Below are 27506 nucleotides of genomic sequence, written 5' to 3'. Positions count from 1 at the left end.
AATACTGGGAAAGTCACAAAGAAAATGTAATTCAGACAGGTTTAGAGCCAATAAAATAGAGCATTCTTGATTCTTTGTAGAAGAAATCAACTTAAATTGGGGTGAGAAGAGGGAGGAGGAGAGGCATCAGGTATGGGGAGAAGTATCAGAATGCTACTGCACTAACAAAATTTACAAAACAATATAATCTAAAATAGTTATGTAGTACATGATTTGCAAATATCATTAAAAATGCTGATATTATTAAGCGTTTTTATTGATTTAATTGCCATCTCACCAACAATGTTAATATACAGGATGGATAAAATTAAACTTTCGCTACTTGAGCCAGTGTAGATGAAAAACTATGTACTGTATGGGTACCCACTTTTAATAGGAATATGTTCAGATGGTGTGCTGCATGCGCTACAGGATGTGCATTGTTAGTAATGTGTGTCCTGACATACAGTTAGTTGTTGGTATTGCTACGGTGATGTAGGGTTGAGACACAAGCAAGCATCATTGTGCATTACAGTGACAGACAGTTAACATGGTTCTGGACAAGGCAGAGAGGGCTTTACTTGTAAAGCTGTTTTTAACTGTGGCAGTGATGCTGCTGCTCTTTGTGAGTTATTGATAAATTAAGCAGAGGTCCTCTTTCCACAGTGGGACTGAAGAACATGGGAGTCCGAATTAACTGGCGATTTAGTAATTGCTCCTGGGAGAGGCCAACAGCCAAGACAAGAAGAAGAAGACAAATTCATTATAGGCAGCAGATCTTTGAGGTTATAGGTCCTGTATTACCTGGGTGTGTCAGCTTCTCGGTTTTAGATTTTTGATTTGAAGTGTCTGTTCTTTAGCAACCAAAATACCTTGGGATCACAATAAATAGGACACTGTCTTTGAAGGAGCACTTGACACAAACTTCTGCTGAGCTCAAAAACCAAAACAACTTTCACCATAAGCTCTGCAGCACTCGTTAGGTATCGTCAGCAGCAGAGTATTGTGTGCTTGTCTGCCATAGTAGTCGACACGTAAAAAAGATAGACATACACTTTAATGAGACTATACATATTGTTAGTAGGTCAATGCAATTGACTCCCACATACTATTTAGCTGTCTTGAGCCACATTCTACCACCTGATATCAGGCAAAAGAGCACTCAAATGCAGTGAATACCAGAAGATTGCTGAAAACAGTGACCTCCCAATATTGAACAGTGTATTATGTGCAGAACAAGAAAGACTAAGACAAAGCCCAAGACATCCACTCTCGTAACAGCCAGGACTTTCATGGAAACTGAATTCAATACCATTGATGAACAGAAGTACTGCTGGAAATAGAACTGTCCTCCACAATGCCTGAAATTGCCTTGCATCCAAAGAAACCCCCTGGATTCAATAAGGATCGGACAGTTTGAACTAGCCCAAACTAAGTCTGAACGGACCATAGCAGATGCGCAGACACTCTTGATGACTGGGGCAAATCATCATCATTGTGTGACTGTAGTGGGGAATGATAATTGCTCATGTCGTATTGACGTGTCACGCAGGTGCCTGTAAAGGTCATTTCACAGATTTGCTGATAGCAACGAATGATGTGATAAAGTACATAAAAGATCTTGATATCTGTATATAGCTGTTGTCATTTGCGTTATTTTATGCTAGAGAGCAGTGTTTAAATGTTGACATGTAGTAGTTTTGTATATGTATTGCCATACGATAAATAAATAATGTTGAAGAAGTTACTGTGGCTTAGAATGCTGGATCAATGTGGTATCTTCAAGCAGTGTATGAGCTGTGTCATGACAGCTGAACATTCCATGGTCCATCATTGTTTTGGGCAGCAGTAGAGCAATCTCTAGTGCAGTGTGGATGCAGATGGTCATCACATAGAGCAACATTGTAACCTGTAATGTAAACATGGTATACAATTAACAAATGTTACCCTCTTATATGAAAATGTGATTCTTTCAATGGTTTATTCAGTATTTCTCTTCTGCATATCCTTACAAATGTTTCCATAAAGTTTCATTGTTCTACAACCATGTTTGTCAATTGGTGAAAGTTTAATTAAAACCTCCCTGTACAATACATAAATTTAGAAATATTTCTAAAAATATTTACAATAAAGCAGCTATGAAAAATACTTAATGTTGAACAAGTTCTGTACTATAGAACAGATATGTACAAGAAATAATATGTATTTATGAAATCTTGAAAAGTATTGGCAACATTAAAAACATTGCTAGATTTGTTTGAGTCCACAAAGGCACATCATATTTCATCAGTAATCCAAGAGGCTAAAAGTCTGAGTGGTGTGCTAAATGTGGGTGTAGCTGAAAGCTGTGATATATCGGCATGGTGCCATGAGCTGTAAATGTTTGTCATTTCCGGGCAGTTCTGGTGACGTCTGGTATCCATCTTGGGACTCTTCTAAGGGTATGAGCCCAAACCTCTGTACACAGCAAGCAGCGGCATTGATGAGCAGACTGGCAAGGGCATATTGTGTAGGCCTCGTAGGGTCTGGTGTCAGCGCTGCTTTAATTCTGCCAAAGTGCATTCCAGTATCGATGTGGTCCCGTAGGAGCCCATGTTATGGATTATAATCTTATTCTTGGGTGCAACTGGCAGCATCCTCTGCACCTGTATCCTAAAGGTGTGGACAAACTACTTGGTTTCACTGCTGGAGACTGAGTGGTATAGTGTTGTTATCAGGAACATGACAAGGCAGAACATATTGTGCGAAAATTGAGGACCATTGTCCGAAATGATTGTCTTTGGACTCCTTTTAGTGGCAAATATTTTCTGTAAGCCACATATTGTCTATCTTGCTATGATATTTGACATTTGAACTACTTAAAGGCTCTTGGAAGAGTCCATGACAGTGGGTCCGGCCAGGCACAGAACCATTGAGGGGGTGCTTGTAGGGATAAAACACAGCACACACATCTTGCAAGAGCAGGCTGTCTTCTTGATATCCTGCATAATGATGGGCCAGTAGGTGTGCTGCCTTGTAAGCATCTTCCAGAGTGTTATCCCCTAGTGGTGAGCATGCAGGAAATTTATGACACACTGATGCAGTGGTGGCTGGATGACCATCTGGCAGCCATTGTCGCCTTATACCAGTATTAGTACTCCAGTGCCATCTGGATCCTGTTTTTTTGGGAAAAATATGTGCTGAGTTCTGGAAGGGAATGGGGTGAGGGGTGCTCTGAACCTTGGCAAATGTATTTCACAGGTGGTCTGAGTCTATGGTCCTCAGCTGTATCCTTTGTGATTATGGATGGATGGCAGGAAAATCTCATAGGCAGTTTTGTAAGACATCATTTATTTGGAAGCACACCATTTTCTGAAGATCAAACGAGGAATCTAGTCCCATAGGTACTTTAAACTGGGCATCAGCATTAGCCTGTTGTGCAGTCCACTGATAGAAAAATTAAATATTTGTAATTTCTGAGGAAGAGGAACCCTAAATTTTAAACATTTTGCCATTTTTTCTGGAAGGTGGTTGTTAGGACTGAACAAGGAAATTAATGGCTTGTGATCTGTTATGAGGAGAAATTTTGTGCCATAAAGAAACATATGGAATTTTTGTATGTGAAATATGATACCCAGTGCTCCTTTTCGATTTGTAACTGATCTTGGCTGAAGTTAGCACTTTAGACATATTCCATTAGCGCTGTTCATGCCCATCATCACCTTTGTGAGAAAGAACGGCCTCAGTGCTATGTTAAAACATGTTGGCCAGGATAAGGAATTCTGCTGGGTCGTAGGTCACTAGATAAGGACTGTAGATAATGTTTTAACTTGGAAAAGGCTCTTGATGCTGCTGTGTGACCATTCATATTTTGCACCTTTCTTGCATAGTTTATTTAGGGGTCTAGGTATATTTGTGAGATTTGGTGTAAATTTTGCATAATAATTTATTTTTCTGAGAAATAACTGAAGATCTTTGAGTTTGTAGGCACTTGGTTTTTTTCCAGGACTTCCACATGTTGCTGAGAGAGTTAAAGTCCTTTATGACTTGGTATGCAGCCTAAGTACTCTACATGCACTTTTGTCTGTTTTGTTGTAGTTTCTGAAACAGTGGGCCCAAGCTCTCCAGATGTCAATCTCTTGTAGCGCCACTTACTAATACATCATACACATAAAATTGTGCTTGGAATATTGGAATTAGTGGCTCCAAAAAAATTTAGAAAATTGCTAGTGCATTGGCAATTCCAAGAGGCAATATGGGGTATCTGTACAGTCCAAATGGAATGTTGATGATCTTGAATTGGGGACCTGTTTGTCTAGCAATGATAGTAAATAAGCTTCAGATAGATCAGTTTTAGAGAATTACTCTCCATCTCATAATATTGACATATGAGCTCTTATGGCCTTGGAATGGGATCAGTGCCAAAATGTGACTGCTTTTATAGTTGATTTAAAGTCAGCACAAACACAAGGAAGTCATTTGATTTTCATAACAGTACCAGTGGTCTTGCCCATTGAGTAGATGTGATGGGTGTGAGGCAGTCTTGATGTACTAGCTGATCTAATTCTGACTTGAGGTCATCTTGCAACTCTTCTGCCACTCTAAAGAAGACTTGAGCTGAATGTGAGTCACATAATATTTGCACACCCTAAGCCTGGTGAAAATAGGTCTGAAAATTTGGTGCATAGTGAGTCAAGCTCATTGATGGAACAGTTGCTGAGGAAACGTTGCTGTCACCTACTGTTTTAAAACCTGAAGACGAAAAAGCATCCATGTCTTGTGCATGATGGGAAAGTACGCAGATGGCTGAATTTTATTTTGTACAATGCTTTAAATGTGCATTTACCACTTATGTGCAGTGTGGTGGTTGCTGTAGGATTATAACATTTATAATGTCAGCAGAAGAGGCATGGAGAATCAATCTGAGCATAGAAGTTGGTGTACTGGTGTCAACAAGAAATTTTATTATATGGGTGTTGAGTGTTAGTGGGAGAGGAAACTTTTGCAGTTGCTCTGTAAAATGCTTCAGCTGTCGCTGCATATGTTTATGCTGCTGTGGAATTTTTTGTTATGACATAATGCCACTTTTGGGAACTTCCACCGCATTGTCTTTGTTTACAACACTGTACACAGCCCATTTCTCTATATGGGCACTAAGTGCACATGTGTTTAGCAAAACAGTCTGGACTCTCTGGATACCACTTCCCACTATTGTTATAGCGAGATTGGTTGGTAGAAGGACTATGTGAAGACTCTTGAATTAAGTATGTGCCTCTGCTGATTTTTTGTAAGCGCTTTCTCCCTAAATGGACGTTGTGGTTTGCACCCCAATTTGGATAATGAAGATAAACTTGATGAGTTCTTATCACACTTACTTTGGTGTGAATGGGAATGTTGTTTTATGGGTTCTGTTTCATTTTCATCAAAATTCTATCATGCTGCACTAGATATTTTAAATGGTTTTATAGAAGGTACAAAAATAGTGCTTTGCTGCATCTGACATTTCAAAAGTCTTCACTGTTGTTAACACTCCTTTGAGAGTAGGATTTGAAATTTCAGTGCCTGGGCATCAACTTCCGTATTGAGTGCATATGTAATTTTTACAAGTCACATACTAGCGATTTAGCATTTTATTATTTACAGTTTTGATTTTCACAAAAAAAAACTCGCACTTACAGGTCAACCTCTTGAGATCAGCTTCCTGTGCAGCCTATGACTGATACAAACAACTTCTTGTGACAACTAAAAAATCTGTGCCTAGCTTCTATAACACATGTTTTCTGATGTTACACTTAGAGAGAAAACTATGGATTCCAGACACATCTTAACACTCATGTTTATTGTGAGAGTGTAATTTTTGTAGAAGACACAGTATTATGGGTGTTAGCAGATAGCAAAAAAGCGCTCTGTTTAACAACATTGGTTATGCTAATTGTGTGGAAGTGAGCTGCAGACGTCTGTAGCATCACTCGCAGTCCACTTTCTGTATGAAGAGGAGTGCTGTGTTGGTTTTACGAGCTGCTATAATATAAGCTGCTATCATTCTATAATTTGCACCTGCTGCCTTTGTTGTAGTGGTTGTTCCAGCATTTGCTTCTGTAGTTGCTCTTGTTGTGCCTGTGTTGCATTTGAAGTTGCAATCACACTTTCATAAATTCTGGTCACATGATCGCTGAACTTAATCCATTATCCTCTCTCTCTCTCTTTAATATTGAATTCTTGACACTGGTATTACATCTGCTATGGTACAACACCCTCTTTATGACACAGAAAACAAGAACACATTGTAATCACTTCGAAGTTCACAATTCCAGTCCATACAGGGCAATCATAAATTGTAGAACACACCAAGATAATAATCCAGATAGTGTAGGGTCAAGCAAATCAGTCAGTAATTTGTAGAGCAGCAGTTCAGAAGGTAATCCAGTTGAAATGCAGTAAATAGCTATGTTTTCAAAAGAGCCATTGATAGTGGCCGTTATAGAGTATCAACCAACCTGTCAGATGACTGAAATATAGCAGATTTGGTGTTTTTTTTACACTTCCCATGGCTTCCTTGGTTTTTCTTGACTTATGTTTCAAAATGGGTTAAATCTTCTTATCTGGAGAGGTAATCTTTCTTCACTCATTCTTCTGAGATGCTAGTTCCAATTACTTGTATTTTATTCAGAATATTAAATATATCCCGTTCTTCCCTAATTTTTGAGGTTTGCAATCTCTTGTGCATTTCTTTACTGCTCTTAGAAATGTCATATCTGTTGCTCATAATTTCAACATTGTTTCTCTCCTAATTTTATTTTTTAGACATCTTTTAATCGTTCCACATATATTCCTAAACTTTACTTATTCTTTATCAGTATCTGCATCATAATCTTATGTGATGCATCAAATTAAATACCGAAACTGTTTTACGTGCTATGTTATTTAGTAACAGTTTTTGTCCACACAGGTTGTTTTCCTGTAGAAACCATTAATTTTGTCTTCTTTTCCGAAATTGTCATATAGTACTCTTCACAAATCTTGCCTAATAAATGTATTCCCCTTTGTATGTCATTATCTTTCTCTGTCTGCAATGTATTATCGTCTGCATGTAAAATGCATTTCAAATTGGAATTTCTGTTAATCTTAATCCCACTGTAAAAACTCTTTCCATTTCTGAACTGCATAAATTATTAGTAATATAAAACTATTTTAAAAATTAATTTTTGTAAATAAGCTGTCTTGAAAAGTCAACCAAAACAATTGTTTTCTAGTTTTCTGCTTCTGAAAGTAATCTTATTTGCAGTTGCACAATTCTTGTTTTGAACCAATGATATTGTTATCTTCTTTCCCGAATGAGAATCTCATAGTAATTAACATACACTTTTTTCTGGTTGATTATGAGCATATCTTGTAACTGGAAATCTATTTTTCTATTGCTACAAATGTTCTGTCTTACTATGAGCAATTACAGATGTGTTAAATGTTTCAGTTCAGTTCATATGTTTGTAGATAATTGTTTTTTGGCAGAAAAATCTTTGATATGATGATTAAACAACCCATTGTCAATTTACCACCAATAGCAGTATTGACTGTGATCATAGGAACAATCATGACAGAAGGCACTGGCACAGTAATCAGTAGCACCATTGCTGCATTGGAAAGAGAACAGTGCTGTTGTTATAGCAAGTTCACTACTTTACCATGTATGGCTCAGATGTCATCAGACCTTGTACTTGCAATCAGCATGATAGAGAGTGGCAAAATGGCCAGCATGATAAGGAACTGCAAAATGGCCAGACTGTGAGAGCACAACTTGTGGGATACTCCATATTTGAGGTTGTAAGGGTATTGTGACTTTTGTATGCCAATGGGATTCACCTCTAATTCGGGGAATACTGCTGTCACAGTGAGCATAAAATTCGTGAAGACTGTGGTTGCTATCAGCTTACCAAATGTCTCAAGCTGATTAAATGCTACTCACCATATAGCAGGGATACTGAGTTGCAGATAGGCGTAACAGAAAGACTCCCATGAATAACATTTGGCCTTTAAGGCGTTCATCAAAAATAGACGAGACACACACACACACACACACACACACACACACACACACACACACACACACAACTGTAGTCTCAGGCAGCTGTAACCACACTGTTACATTCCATCCTGGATTTTCCATTGTTTGATTGATTAAGTGCTGTGCAACAACAATCACCCGTTAGGAATCATTCCATGCCAAGCTACTACCTTGCTACTGGTTACAGAAGTGACAACCTTATAAGTGTACTTCTGCTCACTCCACATTACATGTCTCAGAGACTGGTACTTGTGTTGGGAAATCCCAGTTGGATACTTGATGCATTGAAGGAGGTTGCCTGGGCTGATTGTATACATTGCTACCTCAGTCTTAGGGTAAAATGTAATGGTTACCACAATTATTTCTACGTTCTAACGAGCTCTAGGCAAGTACATGTTGGAAGAATGTTTTGTGTGGTAGTGTTTATTTTATATGAATTTGGGCCCTAGTACGTCTGCCACTGTCTGTCCTTTGTGAACGTCGACAACCAATCTCTGTGAATTATGGATGATGATTGACTGGTCTATCATCTAGATGGCCCCTAAAATACTTTTGATGTCTCATGAAGTGCCACAAAGTGTCACCATCTCCATAAGGGTAAAATTGGTTGTTATACCCTGCTAGGTAGGCATCTGAATCAATTGATTATAGTCGATACAATTGATGATAATGTGAACTGAATAGGTGATCTTCAAAAGCTCTCATCCCTGTTACAAGTGGGTCTCTCTCATTAATTTCTGAGTGACTTGGCCTTCCTTTTTAACTATAAGTACTAGCCAGCAATTCTGTCTCATAATTTAGTAGTGTTCTCAATTGAATTATCATTTTGATACAATTTAATAGAATATTTTACAGAAATAAAAAAAGCAGAACCATGAAGCCATAAAATTTTGTTAAAAATAAACCAAGAGACAAAAGCCATCATATGAGCAGAGGACATAAAAGATTGGAAAGAAAACAACTCAGAAGAAGAAAGTTTTAAAACACCTGTACTACAGAAGCTAATAGAAATGAGTACCAGCAAAATGAAAGTAAATAAATACATAGTTTATGAGAATTACAATACAATTTGAAATACTGCTGGGGAAAAGTGTGATGAAGTCTTGCACAAAATAATTTATGTTGTAAAATACTTTACAGAAGCATTAAAGAATGGAAATCAGAAAACTGACTACTGGATTGAGGAATGAGGCTATGAAAACAGAGTAATGCATCGTTGGGAAAAGAAAAGTTTATTAGTTCAATGTGAATATTATGAAGGAAGCAACACTCTTCCAGTGTTTGTGATTCATTTACACACAATGCTTCCTAGATACCATCATAAAGGAGAATTATCATGGATTTGGAATGAGTCTGAAAATTCACAACCATGAAGATGCAGACATGCTTATATAATGAGTAGTTGATGAGATATGGCATGAGCTCTGAGATGTGCACCAGCAGAAGATGACAGCAGTGCATGGGGAGGATGGGTGCAAGTCCATGCTTCTCTCACTTTTACAAATACGTCAAATGACATTTACTGTTACAGTACATTCTGTATTTTATCTTGGTTATCACTGTTGTTATGGTCATTACCATCAGTAATATTGCATTGCAATATGACAAATTAGATGATGGAAACAGGTATAGCACTCCTTCAGGGTCACCTATTTAGAGGCAGGGTCAAAGTGATGAGCCGATGCCTCATTACATACCAAATCATGGCAAGACATCAGTTTCATATTTTGTATATTGCACGCGCACACACACACACACACACACACACACACACACACACACACACACACACACACACACACATGTTATTTTTGGGGCCTTTGGCACATTTTCAGATGCAGCGATAAGAGGATTCTGATGAATAAGACAATCCACAAGTAAAACCAGTGTTGTTAGTGACAACAGGCACCTGTCTGGACCATGGCAAGTCCTTGATTCTTTTGCATTCCACTTCATAGCAATGACTTTAGCAAAATATGGTGCTGTGAAATGCTGCCCTCTGTATGCCTCCTTTATCCTCTGGTTAAAATCTCAGGTATGCTCGCCTTTGTGCTGCCTTGGAAGAATCCCACTTGCATTTCATTTTGCATAATAACTTTCTAAAAGTTATAAACAGTGAATCCATTCACAAAATATGCACAACTAGGAAAAATGCTATGTCATATATTAGCAAAGGCATTAACCCGCTAGAACCAAAAGACAGTCTTAATATAACAAAAGTCTTTAGTTCAGTATGCTTTACAGTTCCCATCAGGATGCTTGTACCTTTCGTTTCTTGGCAGTGATGAGATATGGGAGAACTTACAACACTCTAGTTATTCTTTTGTTGTGGCTTGCTACAACAGTAGTTGCTTTGTTACCTTCTGTCTCTTGTTACTATTTGTCTTCCAAACACATAGATATGTAGGATGGAAAAAGTTACTTAGCTTACAAACGAAATCCCTCAGAGCGCTCTCTCTCTCTCACCCCCCCCCCCCCCCCCCCCTCTCCATCCCAATGCACACCTTCTGAGCAGGCACAAAGAAGTGGACCTTCCTTGCTCAGTAATTCTGACAACTGGAGCAGTCAAATGACAAATGAGCTATCCTGTCACAAGACACCTACAAAAATTAAATTCTACCAGAACCTTATCTCCTGTTTCACAAAATCTAGTGCAGCTCAGCTGCATACCTTGTTGGGTTACAACTACTAAGAGAAATGATATATTGGAGTAACAGCTTAACATAAGACTAGGGCTTGTTTCCAGAACAAATTCTTCACTGTAAAGCAGAGTGTACACTGTTTTGAAGCTTCCTGGCAGATTAAAACTGATTGTCTGACGAAGTCTCCAACTGAAAACCTTATGTCATCTGTCTGACTGTAAAAGCAGTGCTCCTACAAGACGAGGTTCTGGGCTCAAGTTCCAGTTCAGGACACAGTTTTAATCTGGTTTCACAGCTGGTCACATTTCACATCATACTGAACAACTAAATCATGTTTCCACTAGCACTTCAAATGCCAGTGTCACTCTCACCCTCTCAAACATTGCTCCATGGTTCACATCCTTGTGAAAGATCTACATGCATGAACTGTAGCATACATTAGCCCACCAACATCTATTCCTGCCCATTTGTTATCCACCAAAGGCACGATCACTTAAGCTGTATAATAATTTATGTATCATTTATGGTTGTGAATAATAATTACGTGTTGTTAATGATTGTTCAAAGCAGAGATCAGGCAAAAAAATACGCAAAGACTTATTATAGGTTAAGTGAACATTTTAGAGACTTTTACACATTAAGCCACAATGTTCTGAAGCGGCAGCTGTCTAACAAGAAAGCTGATGAACAGCGAATTTTGCGCAGCAGCAGTCAGCATTTCAACAGACCAAATACCGTACAGACGAGCAATGCTTCCAAGGAGAATAACGACCATCGCTTTTTGCACATCAATGGTCAGTGCTCCAGGAACTGTCAGCATACTGAATTCATGTGCATGACATATCTGGCAACGTGGAGGAGAACGACAGTGCAGTGCCCAACCACACCAGTATAGAGGTAAAAAAGGAAAGCCAGCACAAGTGCTGACATTGTTCAAGTTTCTGCCCAATATGAGAAACATAAATCAATGACCGAAGAGTCAGTTGCCACCCTAGAAACTTCGTGACATGGCCAAAACATTGAATAAATACTTCCAACAAAGAGGCATGGCGGGTCCTTTGGGGAGAGAAAGAACAAACATCACCTTGATGGATGGACTGATGGTTAGTCAGTGTACATTATACTTCACTGCAACAACTTAGCTGCTACACTGCTCGACAGAGGTAGATGTCGGTACAGCGCCAATTGATCAGTGCAGAAGATGCTACCCAAGATGCTGTCAGAAAAAAGTTCACATGGTACTTACCCAGATGGCTGGTGAGGACAAAGGGATTGCGGCCTCACAAAATGGGTGACCTGTGAATCTAGAGGCTGATGAAGGCGCCGAATCTGAGGGTCACTGTTTTGATTCTGGGATGGAGCACACCGTGCCAAACCGTAGCTGCTTTTTAATAATGCAGCAAGTGACTTGACAAGGATAAGACCGCACCGCCGCCACAGATGGTCATGGGCACAGTACTGAGAGAAGAATAAGCTGCCTGGCACTCCGCTGCAACACAAGCTGTCACCATACCAGTGATCACTGAAATCTGCATGCCGATCTGCAGTCGCAGCGAATTGAGCGAGTTAAAACACATTGTATTACTGTGTTTGTTTAAAGGGTCTTATGTCTCAATAAATGGCTGATACTGAAACCACCAATGTTTCGCTCACATCTCACCCACCAAGCCAAGGAAAGAACCACCCACTCCATCACCCACAAAGTGTCGCTTTCCCTCCTGCCACCCCTGAGAAAATAATGACCTTTGCTCCCCTTTGTCACTGATGCTCTATCTCTAGTGTCACAAAACCTCTACTTATATTACTACACCACATAACCAAACACCAACTTCATTCAAACCACTAAAGCGCATTCTAGATGGGCTTGACCACAAAAAACTATCCATTCAGATGAATTTCTACTATCAAACTGTGGCAAAATGTCAACTGAAGCCTAACACACTGTGACTTCAATGGCTATTCCACAACCTATACCATTTTGATTAGTCTCCCAGTATTATCTTTTCTGAATTGTGCAGCTAGTAAGTGACACTGCACTGCAGTATATTCTCTGTTCCTGCAACTCTGTGGGCCATATCCTCTGTCTGCTTCTCTTCTTGTTTCTACCTAGTTCTGCTGCCCACACACACCAGCCTCTAACTCGCCCTCCTTTTACTTAAAATGTCCCTCTACTCCACTCACCATTGTAATCTCTTTCACTCTTTCTTCTTCTCTGGAAAGTTAATTTTATTATTGTTTAATTAAACAGTGCTTTAGCCCATATAATTGAAGTTTATTTTATCATTGTTGAATTAACCTAAGATTAAACTGTGATTATGCTCATACATGTTTACCTTGGTAACATGAAGATGGCTATTCCCTGCATGTGCACAGCGAGCCTGCCCACGTTATGAAAATCAGCACTCCCACTCGAGGGTTACATAAATGAATGTATGCTTTCCAAATTATAGCAAGATTTTCCACATATGGGCAAACATAATACAAAAATAACAAAAACTAAACTTTCTCAAAAATTACTTCTCTCATCATTTCAAATGATTATATTTGCTAGTGCTTGGAACTGTTTCTTGTTTTTCTTTTCCTTTCATGATAATGTACTTCTTATTACCTTTCTGGCAATTTATTGGCTCTGTGTTATATTCCATTCAGAGCAACAAGCCACTTATTATGTTCTGATGATTGCGAATTGAGATTTTCCATTACATAGTGGTGGGTGTGTCAGTTGTAACTGACAACATCCCTAGTGTATGAGCAAGAAATGGTCGAATGCATTCTATATATGAGAAAACACTTTTCCCTTTGTCAAGGCCCCAATAGGAAGCACTAACCAAATATTTTAGTTACCTCCACAAGTATTCAAAATGTTAATATGGGTAAACAAATCCAGTAACAATTATCTGCACCTCAAGTCTCTGCCATTCTCCCCCGGTGCAGCAGGAACTGCTATTACAAATGGCAATTACAAAAAAATGTTAATCACTTGAAGAATAGCTTTCAGTGCTCGAAATACACCATGAATTTAAATATGACCCAACACTTGAAAGCATAAGGCAGTTGAAGAAGAATAATTTAAATAATAATAATAATAAGAAGAAGAAGAAGAAGAAGAAAAACATAATTTCTTATGTTTTTTCTTCCACATATTGTGTTTAAGGATAAGGGGAGTGCTCACCAATCATTCGGTGTTTCTTCCTGTATATGTTTTTCCTTCAAATCCCCACTCTATTATTCTTAGCATAATAATAAAATAAACTACTTCTTCTTCTGTGGCTATGTTACCAAATGTTTCCCATGAACAGGATATTCAGGGGGCATATAAAATATAAAATTTTCATTGTGGGCTTAAGGATTATGAAGACAAGGAAATAGCCTCATTCTTTTAAACATCTTAGAGTTTCTAAGTTACGTATCACATAATGTCAGATATATTTAAAAACGTTTCTGTCTTTGAATGAAAAATGTATTAACTAAGAGTAATTTTTTCTTACAGATTCTGGATGACAAAAATGTTCGCAGACGATTTCGTGCAAGTAACTACCAATCCACTACTCGTGTTAAGCCGTTTATTTGCACAATGCCTATGCGGCTGGACGATGGATGGAACCAAATACAGTTTAACTTAGCAGATTTTACTCGCAGAGCTTATGGGACAAATTATATTGAAACTTTGCGAGTACAGATTCATGCAAATTGTAGAATAAGAAGAGTTTATTTCTCAGACAGGTTATATTCTGAGGATGAACTGCCAGCAGAATTCAAATTATTTCTTCCAATACAAAATAAAGCAAAGGCATAGTGTTGCAAACATGGGTTGACAGAAATGGATGAATGGTTTTGTAGACATGTGTCATTGATACATAGATGTTCTTAATGGATCCTCAGATAATCATTCTTATTCAAGATCATAATTCATCATTACATAAGTGATGTATGTCATTCTCACAGTATTTCTCTGTCTCGTGTACTGTATAACAGTAACAACTCTCACAAACACTTGTCGAAAAGTAACAGTTATGAAGAAATAAACAAATGTATGCTTGTTAATTATGAAGTCTTAGTTGGTACACAGACACATACAAAAGATGTTCTTTAGTTTCTGAATTTATTTTTGTCAAGACAAGTTGTGTTAATGGATCAGAGAGTGATCTTGAATGTGTGTGTTTCAGCACTTGACACTATTCCCTTCCTTTTGGCGAAAACATCGATAAGTGTACAAGCCAAAGAACATTGATGTTATTTAATATCAGTGGGTTTTCGCAAATAAGTTTAATACTGTTCTCAACATTTCATATTTGGATATTATCGACCTTATTTATACATATAGCAGCACAAACTGTATAATTGATCCAGTTTCCATTACATTTAATTTGTGAGAATTTTAGTAACATAGAGGCAAATTATCACACCAAAACAAAAGATTAATAATGTTCGTAATAAAAACGTAAAGAAAGGACATTAAATGATGAAGTGGGCAAATAAGAAATTCCATGCTAAGATTGTCACATGTTGAATGTAGATAGTAGACCCACTGGACAATTTATTGACTGGATTTTATTATAATTATTTGCATTTAGCATTATTTCCTTTTGTTGTGCACAGGTGTTATCTTGATATGTGTAAATAAATTGAATTTTTCAGTTTTTATTTATTTACTTTTTTCCTTGTAAAATGTGAATAAAAATTACTTAATTTTTCTCTTAAATTATATCTTTTTGTAAAAAAAAGATTACTTATTACAGAAATTAATATGAACTATAAGCATATTTGACAAAAAAGCACACTGGATCTTTTATCTTGGTTTGGAAGATTTGAACTACACGCAGTTCACACTTTTAGATCTTTGTTTATTTGGTCTCAATAGAAACCACAGCTGTAAATCTTTTAGACAAAAACTACTGCTGCTACTACTACTACTCTTACCCAGAAAAGCCATTTTCTGTAAACATACCTCATTCAATTTTACCCTGCCATAATTTTCGTTACTCATCAGTTCTGTTTCTCATAACATTGGAAAAATGGAACAGTTTTTGTATGTGTTTCTAGATGTATTATGGGTGACACAAAGACAGGCAGACTGCTAAATTGTGGTGTTGATTAGGGATGAGAAGGCACTGTTGGCACAAGATCAGTATGAAAACTGGTCTTTTGTATCCCAGGCTTTGAAATGCAGAAGGCCTCAGGTCTGGGCTAAGATGCTTGAGCATAGCTCTGCTGATGTTTGACATGTATTGTTGAACTATTCAGGCTCTGGCAGGCTAATGTACTGTGGACAAGCTTTTCTGGAGAGCCTGCTGTCATGTGCAAATCAAGTGACGTAAGTCTTCTGACCCAGGTGAAAAAAATGTTAGGAATAGCAGCAGACAGAGAACTAGGACAAAGGGTTGTGGCCATGATCAAAGAATGGAAATCCAGGGTGGAATGTAACAATATTATGAGAAGGAAAGTTGCTACTCACCATAGAGCAGAGATGCTGAGTTGCAGATAGGCACAACAAAAAAGACTCTCAAAATTATAGCTTTCAGCCATTAAGGCCTTTGTCAACAATAGACACACATATGCACACGCACACACACTCACACTCATGTAAATGCAACTCACACACACGACTGCAGTCTCAGGCAACTGAAGGTTTCAGTTGCCTGAGACTGTAGATGTGTGTGAGAGTTGCGTTTGCAGGAGTGTGTGAGAGTGCATGTTGTTGTTGTTGACAAAGGCCTCAATGGCTGAAAGCTATGAGAGTGAGAGTCTTTTTGTTGCACCTATCTGCGACTCAGCATCTCTGCTATATGGTTAAGGCCATGGACACACACAGCTGCTTCAGCAGCCTTACCTTGCCACATGAGGTTCAGCCAAACAGACAACATTATGGACCTTGAAAACCCTATTACTTTGTCTGCTTCTTATTTAGGTATAAGAAATTACAGAAATTTAGAATCTGAATATAGGCTAATGGGGTTGGAAAATAAGTAAGACCAATTGGGGTAAATATGTCAGGTTATCAGAAGTGCAGTGACAAAATGAAAATCAATTATAATTAAAATCAGGACATATACAGGGTGTTACAAAAAGGTACGGCCAGACTTTCAGGAAGCATTCTTCACACACAAATAAAGAAAATATGTTATGTGGACATGTGTCCGGAAACACTTAATTTCCATGTTAGAGCTCATTTTAGTTTCTTCAGTATGTACTGTACTTCCTCGATTCACCGCCATGATTTCATACGGGATGCTCTACCTGTGCTGCTAGAACATGTGCATTTACAAGTACGATACAACATGTGGTTCATGCACGATGGAGCTCCTGCACATTTCAGTCGAAGTGTTCGTATGCTTCTCAACAACAGATTCGGTGACCGATGGATTGGTAGAGGCGGACCAATTCCGTGGCCTCCACGCTCTCCTGACCTCAACCCTCTTGACTTTCATTTATGGGGGCATTTGAAAGCTCTTGTCTACGCAATCCCGGTACCAAATGTAGAGACTCTATGTGCTCGTATTGTGGACGGCTGTGATACAATACGCCATTCTCCAGGGCTGCATGAGCGCATCAGGGATTCCATGGGACGGAGGGTGGATGCATGTATCCTCGCTAACAGAGGACATTTCGAACATTTCCTGTAACAAAGTGTTTGAAGTCACACTGGTACATTCTGTTGCTGTGTGTTTCCATTCCATGATAAATGTTATTTGAAGAGAAGTAATAAAATGAGCTCTAACATGGAAAGTAAGTGTTTCTGGACACATGTCCACGTAACATATTTTTTTTCGTTGTATGTGAGGAATGTTTCCTGAAAGTTTGGCCGTACCTTTTTGTAACACCCAGTATATGTTTTATTAAAGAACAGGGTGGAAATGCAGGTTATCTTTATTGTAAACAAGAAAGTTAAAAACAATGACAAGTCTTATTGTAAAAATATATGTATGTCTTCAGTCCAAAGAGCAGTTAGATGGACTGTGCCACAGTAGTCTATCCTGAGCAGATCCAATCATGTCACATACATTGCAAACTACATCCACACCAATACTCTGCAAACCACTGTTAAAGGCATGGCAGAAGATACTTCTCATTGTACCGGTTATTAGGAGTTCTTCCTGTTCCAGAAATGTGGGAAGAATGATTGTTTTCCTTTGTGTCTCAAATTTGTTCTATTAATCTATCTCTCTTTTAATAAATTATGCTGTAAAGTTCTTTTTTCCCCAACTCAATCCACTGCGTTTAAGATTACAGTTCTTTTCCTGAAAGATTCCCTGTCAGAAGTTCTCATTAGTTTCCTTCATTGATTGGCCAATATACAGATTGAATAACATAGGGGAATGACTACAACCCTGTCTACACCCATGATTTATTAAACTATGGTTTAGGAATAGACTCAGCTGTTACCATCTGCCTTCTTTGGCACTGTTGACTATTACGTTCTTCTTGTTATTATGGCTGGTCCTTCCAAGGATTTCAATAATTCTCTAGGAATGTTGTCTACTTCATGTGCCTTGTTTTGATTTGACCTTTCAGCGCACTGTCAATTTCTTCTCACAGTGTCACATGCCCCATCTCATCTCCATCCCCTGTCTTTTATTCTTTCCATAATATTGTCATCAAATTTCTTTCCTTTACATAGCTCTTCTACAAATTACTTTTACCTTTCAGACTTCTCTTCTTTGCTGTACTGGCTTGTCACTTGTGCATTTGATGTTTACACAGAACTTTTTATTTCATCATGTGAGTATGTACAACATTGCATTCCTTCTGTAGCCATTCCAGCTTGGTACTTTGTACTTCCTGTCAATATACTCTTTCACAATTCTGTATTTCTTCTGGCCTGTTTCATTTTCAGTATTTTTATATTTCCTGTTGGACTTGTCTTTTTGCCTATATTCCCCCCTGCTACATCTCTCATACAAATCCGTTCATATTTTATTGTATTTCTTTCACCTAGTTTAAAATTCATTGCCTAATGCTAAGATCTTAACAGTCTGTGGTTGTTTCAACTTATCAATGTACAAGGGGTGCCCAGGAAGTAATGCACCACATTTTATTTCTCAGTTGAAAGCAATGCTATGAATGCAAAACATTACGTATGTATTATTTGAAGTCTCCTGAGTAAGTGTGCCAAGTTTCCGTCACTTCCGACAGGTAGTGTAGCTGCAGGAGTTTCAAAATGGCATCTGTAGATGATGTACGTTACAAGCAATGTGCTGTCATTGAATTTCTCACTGCAGAGAAAGGAACTGTAGGGAATATTTACAAACACTTGTGCAAAGTCTATGGAGCATCTGTTGTCGACAGAAGTACACTTAGTCACTGGGACTGAGGGTGAGGTCATCAGAAGGTGGTTTGGCGGAGCTCCATGATTTGCAGTGGTTGAGGAGCCCATCCACAGCTGTCACACCTGACATGTTGCAGGAAGAGAGAGGCTAATTTAACATGGAGGCCCAGCTTTAAATCAAGATTTGCAAATTTGTTATGGTGTAAAAGGCACTCCACTTGAATGGATATAGTCATATAGTAACAGAAACAGAGGTTCATGGCTTTTGAAAATGCTAGTTGCTTCCTCAGGGAAGAAAGTAGCGTAAGTTAGGGTAGACTGGGAAGGAATCAGATCCCAAGTTGAGAGGTATACAATTGTGAGGATGAAGGGAGACAAAGTTGAAAGGGAATGGATCAGAGAGAGAGTAGGAAGTCAAAGATAGTACATCGGTAAATGCTGTGCAATTTGGTGCAGATATGATGAAAGTAAAGATGGATTGAGAAAACGGATGGAAAATTCATGATGGAATATTGACAATATTGTAAAAAGAATTGATTTCTACTCACATATAGTGGGGATGTTGAGTTGCAGACAGCCACAAGAAATAGACTTCAAAACAAGTAAGTTTTCTGTCAAAAAGCCTTCTTCTGACTGCTAGTCTGGCTTTGGCAGCCGCAGACAGTGGTTAAGTTGTGTTTGTATGAATATGTGTGTGTGTGTGTGTGTGTGTGTGTGTGTGTTTTGTCAGTAACTCCTGTTGCAGAACCTGAAAGACAGACGTCTCACAAAACCCAAAGAAATGCTGATCATATCTGTAGGCTGACAGTAGCACCAAACCTGTTGTCTACATACTCATGGTTGACACAGTAACCAAAATTGATGATAGCAAGGCAAAAGTAGAAATGCTGAATTCCATTTTCAAATGTTCCTTTGAAAAGGAAAATACGGAAGTACTGACCCAGTTTAATTCTTGCATCACTGAAAACATGTGTGATATACATATTAGTGTCAGTAGCATTGAGATACAGCTGAAATCACTAATCCTGAACATGGCTACAGAGAATCACTGTCAGATTCTATATAAAATTTGGAGCTGAGTTAGCTCCCATTTTACCATTATTTACCACAGAGTCCTTGAGCAAAATTATGTCCAGTAGCAAAGAAATGTACACACATCAAAAAAAGTTTAACATGGCCTCGGTTCCAAGAGTTCTGGAACCTGTACAGAAAATTGGAATAGAGATCAACATAAACATCATTTCCACCCTTTTTATTCCTCATTAAAACCACACGGAGGATGTTGTACAACCATGCAGCGAGACCTTCAGAGGTGTTGGTCCAGATTGCTGTATACACCAGTATCTCTAACACCCAGTAGCACGCCCTCTTGAATTGATGCATGCCTGTATTCATCATCGCATTATATCCACAAGTTGATCAAGGCACTATTGGTCCAGATTGTCCCACTCCTCAACAGCAATTAGGCGTAGATCCCTCAGAGTGGTTGGTGGGTCACGTCATCCATAAACAAACAGCCCTTTTCAACCAATCCCAGGCACGTTCGATAGGGTTCATGTCTGGAGAAAATGCTGGCAACTCTAGTCGAGCAATGTCATTATCCTGCATAATGCCACCCCAAAAGAGCAGGGAACCTCCACCTTGCTGCACAGTGTGTCTAAGGCATTCAGCCTGACCGGATTGCCTCCAAACATGTCTCTGACGATTGTCTGGTTGTAGACATATGTGACACTAATCAGTGAAGAGAACATGATGCCAATCCAGAGTGGGCCATTCAGCATGTTGTCGGGCCCATCTGTACTGCGCTGCAGGGTGTCATGGTTGCAATGCCATGGGCACTGGAAGTGAAGTTGCACATCATGCAGCCTATTGCGCACAGTTTGAGTCGTAATAAGACATCCTGTGGCTGCACACAAAGCATTACTCAACATGGTGGCATTGGTGTCAGGGTTCCTCCGAGCCATAATCCGTAGTTAGCAGTTATCCATTGCAGTAGTAGCCCTTGTGTTGCATGAGCGACGCATGTCATTGACGGTTCCTGTCTCTCTGTATCTCCTACATATCCGAACAACATTGCTCTGATTCACTGCGAGACACCTGGACACTTGCCTTGTTGAGAGCCCTTCCTGCATGAAGTAACAATGTGGACATGATCAAACTCCAGTATTGACTACCTAGGCATGGTTGAAGTACAGAAAACACGAGCCGCGTACCTCCTTCCTGGTGTAATGACTGGAACTGATAGGCTGTCGGATCCTTTCTGTCTAATAGGCACTGCTCATGCGTGGTTGTTTACATCTGTGGGCAGGTTTAGTGACATCTCTGAACAGTGAAAGTGACTGTGTCTGTGATACAATATCCACAGTCAACGTCTGTCTTCTGGAGTTATGGGAACTGGGGTGGCGCAAAACTTTTTTTTATGTGTGTAAAAAAAAAGGGGCTAACTTATCTGGAAATGCTGTACAAAATATGATTTGAGATTCTGTTGGATCCTGATTATTTCAAGATCCCATATCTACAAGGTAAAAGTAATGTTGTACCAAATACTCAATCAGAACTGCAGCAGGTTTAAGGTTTCTGAACAGAGCATAATCTAATGAATGAAATTTATTTATTTATCCACAAAATCATGTTCGTGATATGGGATATGTGTTATTACAAATATTGAGAAAATGTCTATTTCTCATCATGACAGTTTATGGATATTCATGTATTGTAAATAAGAGCATATACATATTAACCAGAGCATTAATGATAGGTTAACTTACCATTACATTCAAGATTACAGTGTTGTAAGTAAAATTAATAGTTATATTTGACATAAATTGGTCTCCATAAATTCTGCAATCAAATAAAAACAGTGCTGCAGCATTATTGTGATTATGTTCTTCCTCAATGAGTACTATTATTTTTAACTGAATGAGTCTACTAATTACTAAGTATGTTGCCTGTGTGTCTCGTACTTCATAATTGCTTTCCTCTGTCAAAAATAAAGTACTTTTTCAGGAAGTTTGCCACCAGGATACTGCTCCAGGATTGTTTTTATCTGGTTCCTGAATTTGTGTAGATTGCACATTAATTTTAAGAATGGCATGGAAGGCGAGAAGTTTGTTTGTAAGTTGCTCAGGAATGTAATGAATGAACCTGCCACAGACCCTATCTTCAGAATGATTAGGGAGATTTTAATGACATAAAGGAAGTAAAGATACATACAAACACATTGGAACAACAGTACATTCTGTATAAATAATTGCAGGCTGTGTAACCAAGCTAGACTGTACATGTCAGCTTATTTTGGCCCCGGTAATGTCTGGGGAAGCTGCACGTGCATTTTATTTATGACAATATGGTGCAACTGATACTGAAATCATACACTCATTACAAAGAAAGCAAATCTTCACTAATCAGCATAAAGACATCAACACGTACACAATTACTCTGCAGTGTTGGTAAAGGGTCCAAAGTACCACTTCCGAACCATTATCTCAACCGTTCCAGTTTTGAATAGCACATGGAAATAATGAACCATAATACACCAAGCTATTCCAGTCAAATTTGTCAAAACAACTGCAAATATAAATTGGAAATATTAAGCATGAAGAGTTTTACAAGTAAGTAAGTTAGCAGTAAAACAAGTATTAATGCAAAAAAATTTATAGTTTTTTTTTTTTTTTTTTTTTTTTTTTTTTGCAATAATGACAAATGAAAACATTGGTCTTAATTTGTTTGACCACATGCTCAAATGTTTCTTAATAAGTTATAAATAAAGTTCACAGCAAACGAAGGTAAAGCCAACTAGAGGTGATTGATAAGAGAACACTAGAGATTAATGGTAATGAATGTTCACTTGATAAAAAAAATTGATGCAGTCACGCTGTAATAACACCTCCTCCCTGAACACTTTAAGCAGGTAGCCTGCCTTAACAATAAATTGCAACATTTGTGTTGGCATCACACGAAATTGATGGCAATTTCTTGGGAAATCTTAGGGCAACTCTCTTGTTAGCAAATGAAACACACTATGTTAAAACAATTTTCAGACATGCTTACACTGAAAGCATTGCTTAACAGTGAGTGGTCTTACTGTCTAAAAAGTTAACTGTGGGTAATGGGACAAGATTCCATTCTGAGTCTGATGAGCACCACTTTCTTCCATCTCTGTTGCAATTTGGATGTGTACCCTGCTGGGCTTCACTGATCATATCTTGTTTATTACTTATGTTTTTTTCTGCTAGTACAGCATATATGGGGATAGAACTTCTGCATCTACTGTAATATGGAGGTGACGAAAGTCATGGGATAGTGATATGCACATATATAGATGGCAGAAGTATCGTGTACACAAGATGTAAAAGGGTAATGTATTGGCAGAGCTGTCATTTGTTCTCAGGCGATTCATGTGAAAAGATTTCCACCGTGATTATGGCCACATGGCAGTAATTAACAGATTCTGAATGCAGAATAGTAGTTGGAGCTAGATGCATGGGACATTCCATTTCAGAAATTGTTAGTGAATTCAATATTCTGAGGTCCACAGTGTCAAGAGAGTGCCAAGAATAGCAAATTTTAGGCATTACCTTTCACCACAGACAGCACTGTTGCCGAATGGCCTTCACTTAATGACTGACAGCAGTGGCGTTTTAGTAGAGTTGTCAGAACTAACAGTCAAGCAATACTTTGTGGAATAACCACAGAATCAATGTGGGGCATATAACGAACATCACCATTAGTGCAGTGCGGTGAAATTTGGCAGTAATGGGCTATGGCGCAGATGTCCGATTAGAGTGCCTTTGCTAATGGGACATCACCACCTGCAGCACAACTCCTGAGCTCATAACCATATTGCTTGCACCCTACATGACTGAGAAACTGTGGCCTGGTCAGATGAGTCCTTATTTCAGTTGGTAAGAGCTGATGGTAGGGTTCAAGAGTTGCACTGACTCCCATGAAGCCATGGACTGAAGTTGTCAACAAGGCACTGTGCAAGCTGATGGTGGCTCCATAATGGTGTGGGCTGTGTTTATATGGAGTGGATTGGGTGCTCTGGTCCAACTGACCTGATCATTGACTGGATATGGTTATGTTCTGCTAGTTGGAGACCATTTGCAGCCATTCCTAGACTTCAAGTATCCAAACAACAATGTGTCATGTCAGTGGGCCACAGTTATTCGCATTTGTTTTGAAGAACATTCTGGACAATTTGTGTAAATGAATTGGCCATCCATACTGCCCGACACGAATCAAAATGAACTTTGCGGGACATAATTGAGAAGTCAGTTTGTGCCCAACATCCTGCACTATAAACGCTTTCACAGTTATGGATGGCTATAGAGGCAGGATGGCTCAGTATTTCTGCAGGGAACTTTCACTGACTTATTGAGTTCATGCCATGTCGAGTTGCTGCACTATGTTGGGCAAAAGGTGGTCCAACATGATATTAGGAGGTATCCCGTGACTTTTCTCGCTGTCCCTAATTCCTGTATGCCCTGGCACCCAACAAAAAGATACTTATTACCTTTAATTCTGAATGTGTAACAGAATGTTTTTAACATTTTGAATCATTACATTGGGTATGTTTATGAGAAAAAAATGAAGATTAGGTTTTAACACAGTCAGTGATGTCTTGAGGAAAGTGAAGAATTGATGGAGAAGGAAATAGGCTAAGCCCTTTCAAAGTAGCCATTCCAGCATTTGACGTAAGACCTTTAGGAAAATCACAGAAAAGCTAAATGTGGATGGCCAGAGGGGGATTTGAAGTGCCATCCTTATAAATATGAGTTCAGTGTCTTACCACTATGCCACATTGTGTAATGGTATATTTCCAGTACTGACTTGAGGGCACAGAGAGTGTCTAAACTAGCATTCACATGTACTGACTTGAGGACACAGAGAGTGACTAAACTAACATTCCCATGCATCCCAATTTTAACAGAAATATGCCAGAATACCCAAACCCTCTTTGTCCTGATACAATGCTTTGTTTGCCTGAAGTTTTGGAACATAAGCATTAAGCTTCATTCAGTCAAAAAAACTAAAACTATTGGTAATCCATTCCAATATAATATAGAAATTCTTTTGGAAACTTGATGGTACCATCATCTTGTAAACTATTACATGTCTTCTAACTTCATTGTGTTATACTGTAGTTTGTTTCCAAGGGTTATGGCAGTGACATGCAGAACTTTCTGTTAATATTGCCTGTGTTAATCATGGGAAAATGCAAGCACAAACTAAACAATAAGAAACTGTAAGAATTACTGTTTATAAAGAATGTGGTGAGAAGCTGAGTGCACAGTTTGTGGTGTGAAATTTAGCAGTGGATATAGATGATGCACTGGCTCAGCAACTTAGATGAAGTCCAACAAATATGAAACTACACTCCACATTAACCCATCAAGATTAAAAAGTTAATACTACTTTTTGGTGAAAGTAGTTTCAAATATGCACAAGGAGCCACATTTGAATACCACACAGTAATGGACACATAGATTTCTGGCCCATGGACTGCACCACTGACAATTAAGTCATTGATCTACTAGGAGGTCTCACACTTGTAGATCGAAATAAAATCTATTATCATTAACATGATTGTGTCACTAAATAATTAAGGAACTGAAAGCAGCACAGTTTATTTCAGTGATGATAGATTTTTAACAAGATAGACTTCAAGCTGCTTCCTTTTATGTTTAGGTTTTAAATTCAAATAAACACATGATAATGGGAGTGTTGGATTTGGTGAACTTTGATGCTGAAAGTGTAAAGTATTTAGCTGTATTTATAATACTTGTTTAGCAGTCATTATGTTGTACCTGTCAGCAACTCAACATCTCAACTATAAGGTGAGTAAAATGAGTTTGACTAGTTTGTACATCAACTCAATCCCAGTGCAAGTATCAGCTACAAGGGTCACTCCAAAAGAAATGTACACTATTTTTTTTAATCCATCTTTTATTTTACATGTTGAAAAGTTTTACTGTGTGTAGATACATCCTTTAGGAACAATATTTTCATTTCTCCACATAATTTCCATCCCTCTCAACTGCCTTACGCCATCTTGGAACCAGCGCCCGTATACCAGGTAAAATTCTGGACCAACCTGTTGGAGCCGCTATTTGGCAGCATGCACAAGGGAGTCATCATCTTCAAACTGTGTTCCACGAAGAGAGTCTTTCAGTTTCCCAAAGGGATGATAGTCACATGGAGCCAGGTCATGACTGTAAGGCGGACGCATAAGAATTTATGGTGGTTCCACACGGAATCGAAAAACACTGTAGCCATAACTTTTCCAGCAGAAGGTGTGGTTTTGAATTTTTTTTTCTTAGGTGAATTTGCATGATGCCACTCCACTGATTGCCTCTTCGTCTCTGGTGAAAAATGATGGAGCCATGTTTTATCACCTGTCACAGTTCTTCCAAGAACATCATCTCCACCATTCTTGTACTGTTCCAAAAGTTTGCTGCATGCTGTTTTTCTTGTTTCTTTGTGAGCCACTGTCAACATCCTGGGAGCTCACCTGGCACAAACCTTTTTTAACACCAACACTTTCAGTATCATGCAATCGCTACCTTCCCCTATCCCAACGTAGCGTGACAATTCGTTCACTGTGATGCATGTGTCAGCAGTCACCAGTTCGTTAACTCTCTGTACATTGTCTGCAGTGTGTGCAGTACGAGGCCTGCCGTTGCAAGGACAATCCTCAATATTGCCGTGTCCGCTTTCATCACGTAACCTGCTTGCCCACTGAGTAACTGTACTGCGATCGACAGCAGCATCTCCATACACCTTTTTCAACCTCTTGTGGATGTTTCCCACTGTCTCATTTTCACAACAGCACAGGAATTCTATGACAGCATATTGCTTCTGACGAATGTCAAGTGTAGCAGCCAACTTGAAGACATGCTGTGACGGTGCCACTCACAGGAACAGGTTGAACTAAGTTTGAAAACAAGTGGGAAGGATGTATCTACACACTGTAAAACTTTCACATATGCAAAATGAAAACTGTATTTTTACAAAATTTGTGTGCATTTCTTTTGGAGTGACCCTCATACTACAGTTGTGGGCTAGCTTGCTTCAGGAGGTGATACAATGGCTTTATGACACCCCTCCCAACTGAATCAGTGCAAGCATCCAGGCCAGATGGAGTGCAACACAACACTGATAAGTGGTCTCATATTGCTGAATTCTTTCTCACCCATGAAGTTTTATTTTGTTTCCTCCATCTCTTCTGGGTGCTTCACTCTTTTTATCTGGTACTGCAATAGGTGTAGGACATTCTGCTCAAATAGTGTACAATGCTGTCCACACTGGAAGAGATGGCTTATCCATTGATATCTACAAACATTTTGATATCTATGCTGCACATGTTGAAGAACTAAAATCATTCTTTGAGTTCACTGAAGTAGAATACAAGGAACTTTTGGGTCATAGTGAAACTAGATGATTCTCTCTTCTATTAGCTGTTGAAAGAGTCACAGGTGTTTTCCCAAGCTTTAAAATCCTACTACCCATTCCTTGACAAATGTCCTAACCACCCAGAATTTTTTTTTAATCCACTCTCCTCCATAAACCTTCCGTT

General features: G+C 38.7%; 1 protein-coding gene across 1 annotated transcript in view; it reads left to right on the top strand.

Annotated features, from left to right (window-relative positions):
- LOC126344845 (cilia- and flagella-associated protein 20) overlaps positions 1-15310 on the top strand; it is a 69235-nt gene extending 53925 nt beyond the window's left edge. The window contains exon 2 of the mRNA XM_050002054.1: positions 14153-15310. Coding sequence (XP_049858011.1) covers positions 14153-14458 — 306 coding nt within the window. The 3' untranslated portion in view covers positions 14459-15310. The remainder of the gene's footprint in view (positions 1-14152) is intronic.
- The last annotated feature ends 12196 nt before the right edge of the window (positions 15311-27506 follow it).

The sequence above is a fragment of the Schistocerca gregaria genome, chromosome 1 (assembly GCF_023897955.1).
Source record: "Schistocerca gregaria isolate iqSchGreg1 chromosome 1, iqSchGreg1.2, whole genome shotgun sequence".
In the NCBI taxonomy this organism is placed as follows: domain Eukaryota; kingdom Metazoa; phylum Arthropoda; class Insecta; order Orthoptera; family Acrididae; genus Schistocerca; species Schistocerca gregaria.
This window is presented reverse-complemented; position numbering and strand designations above follow the sequence as displayed.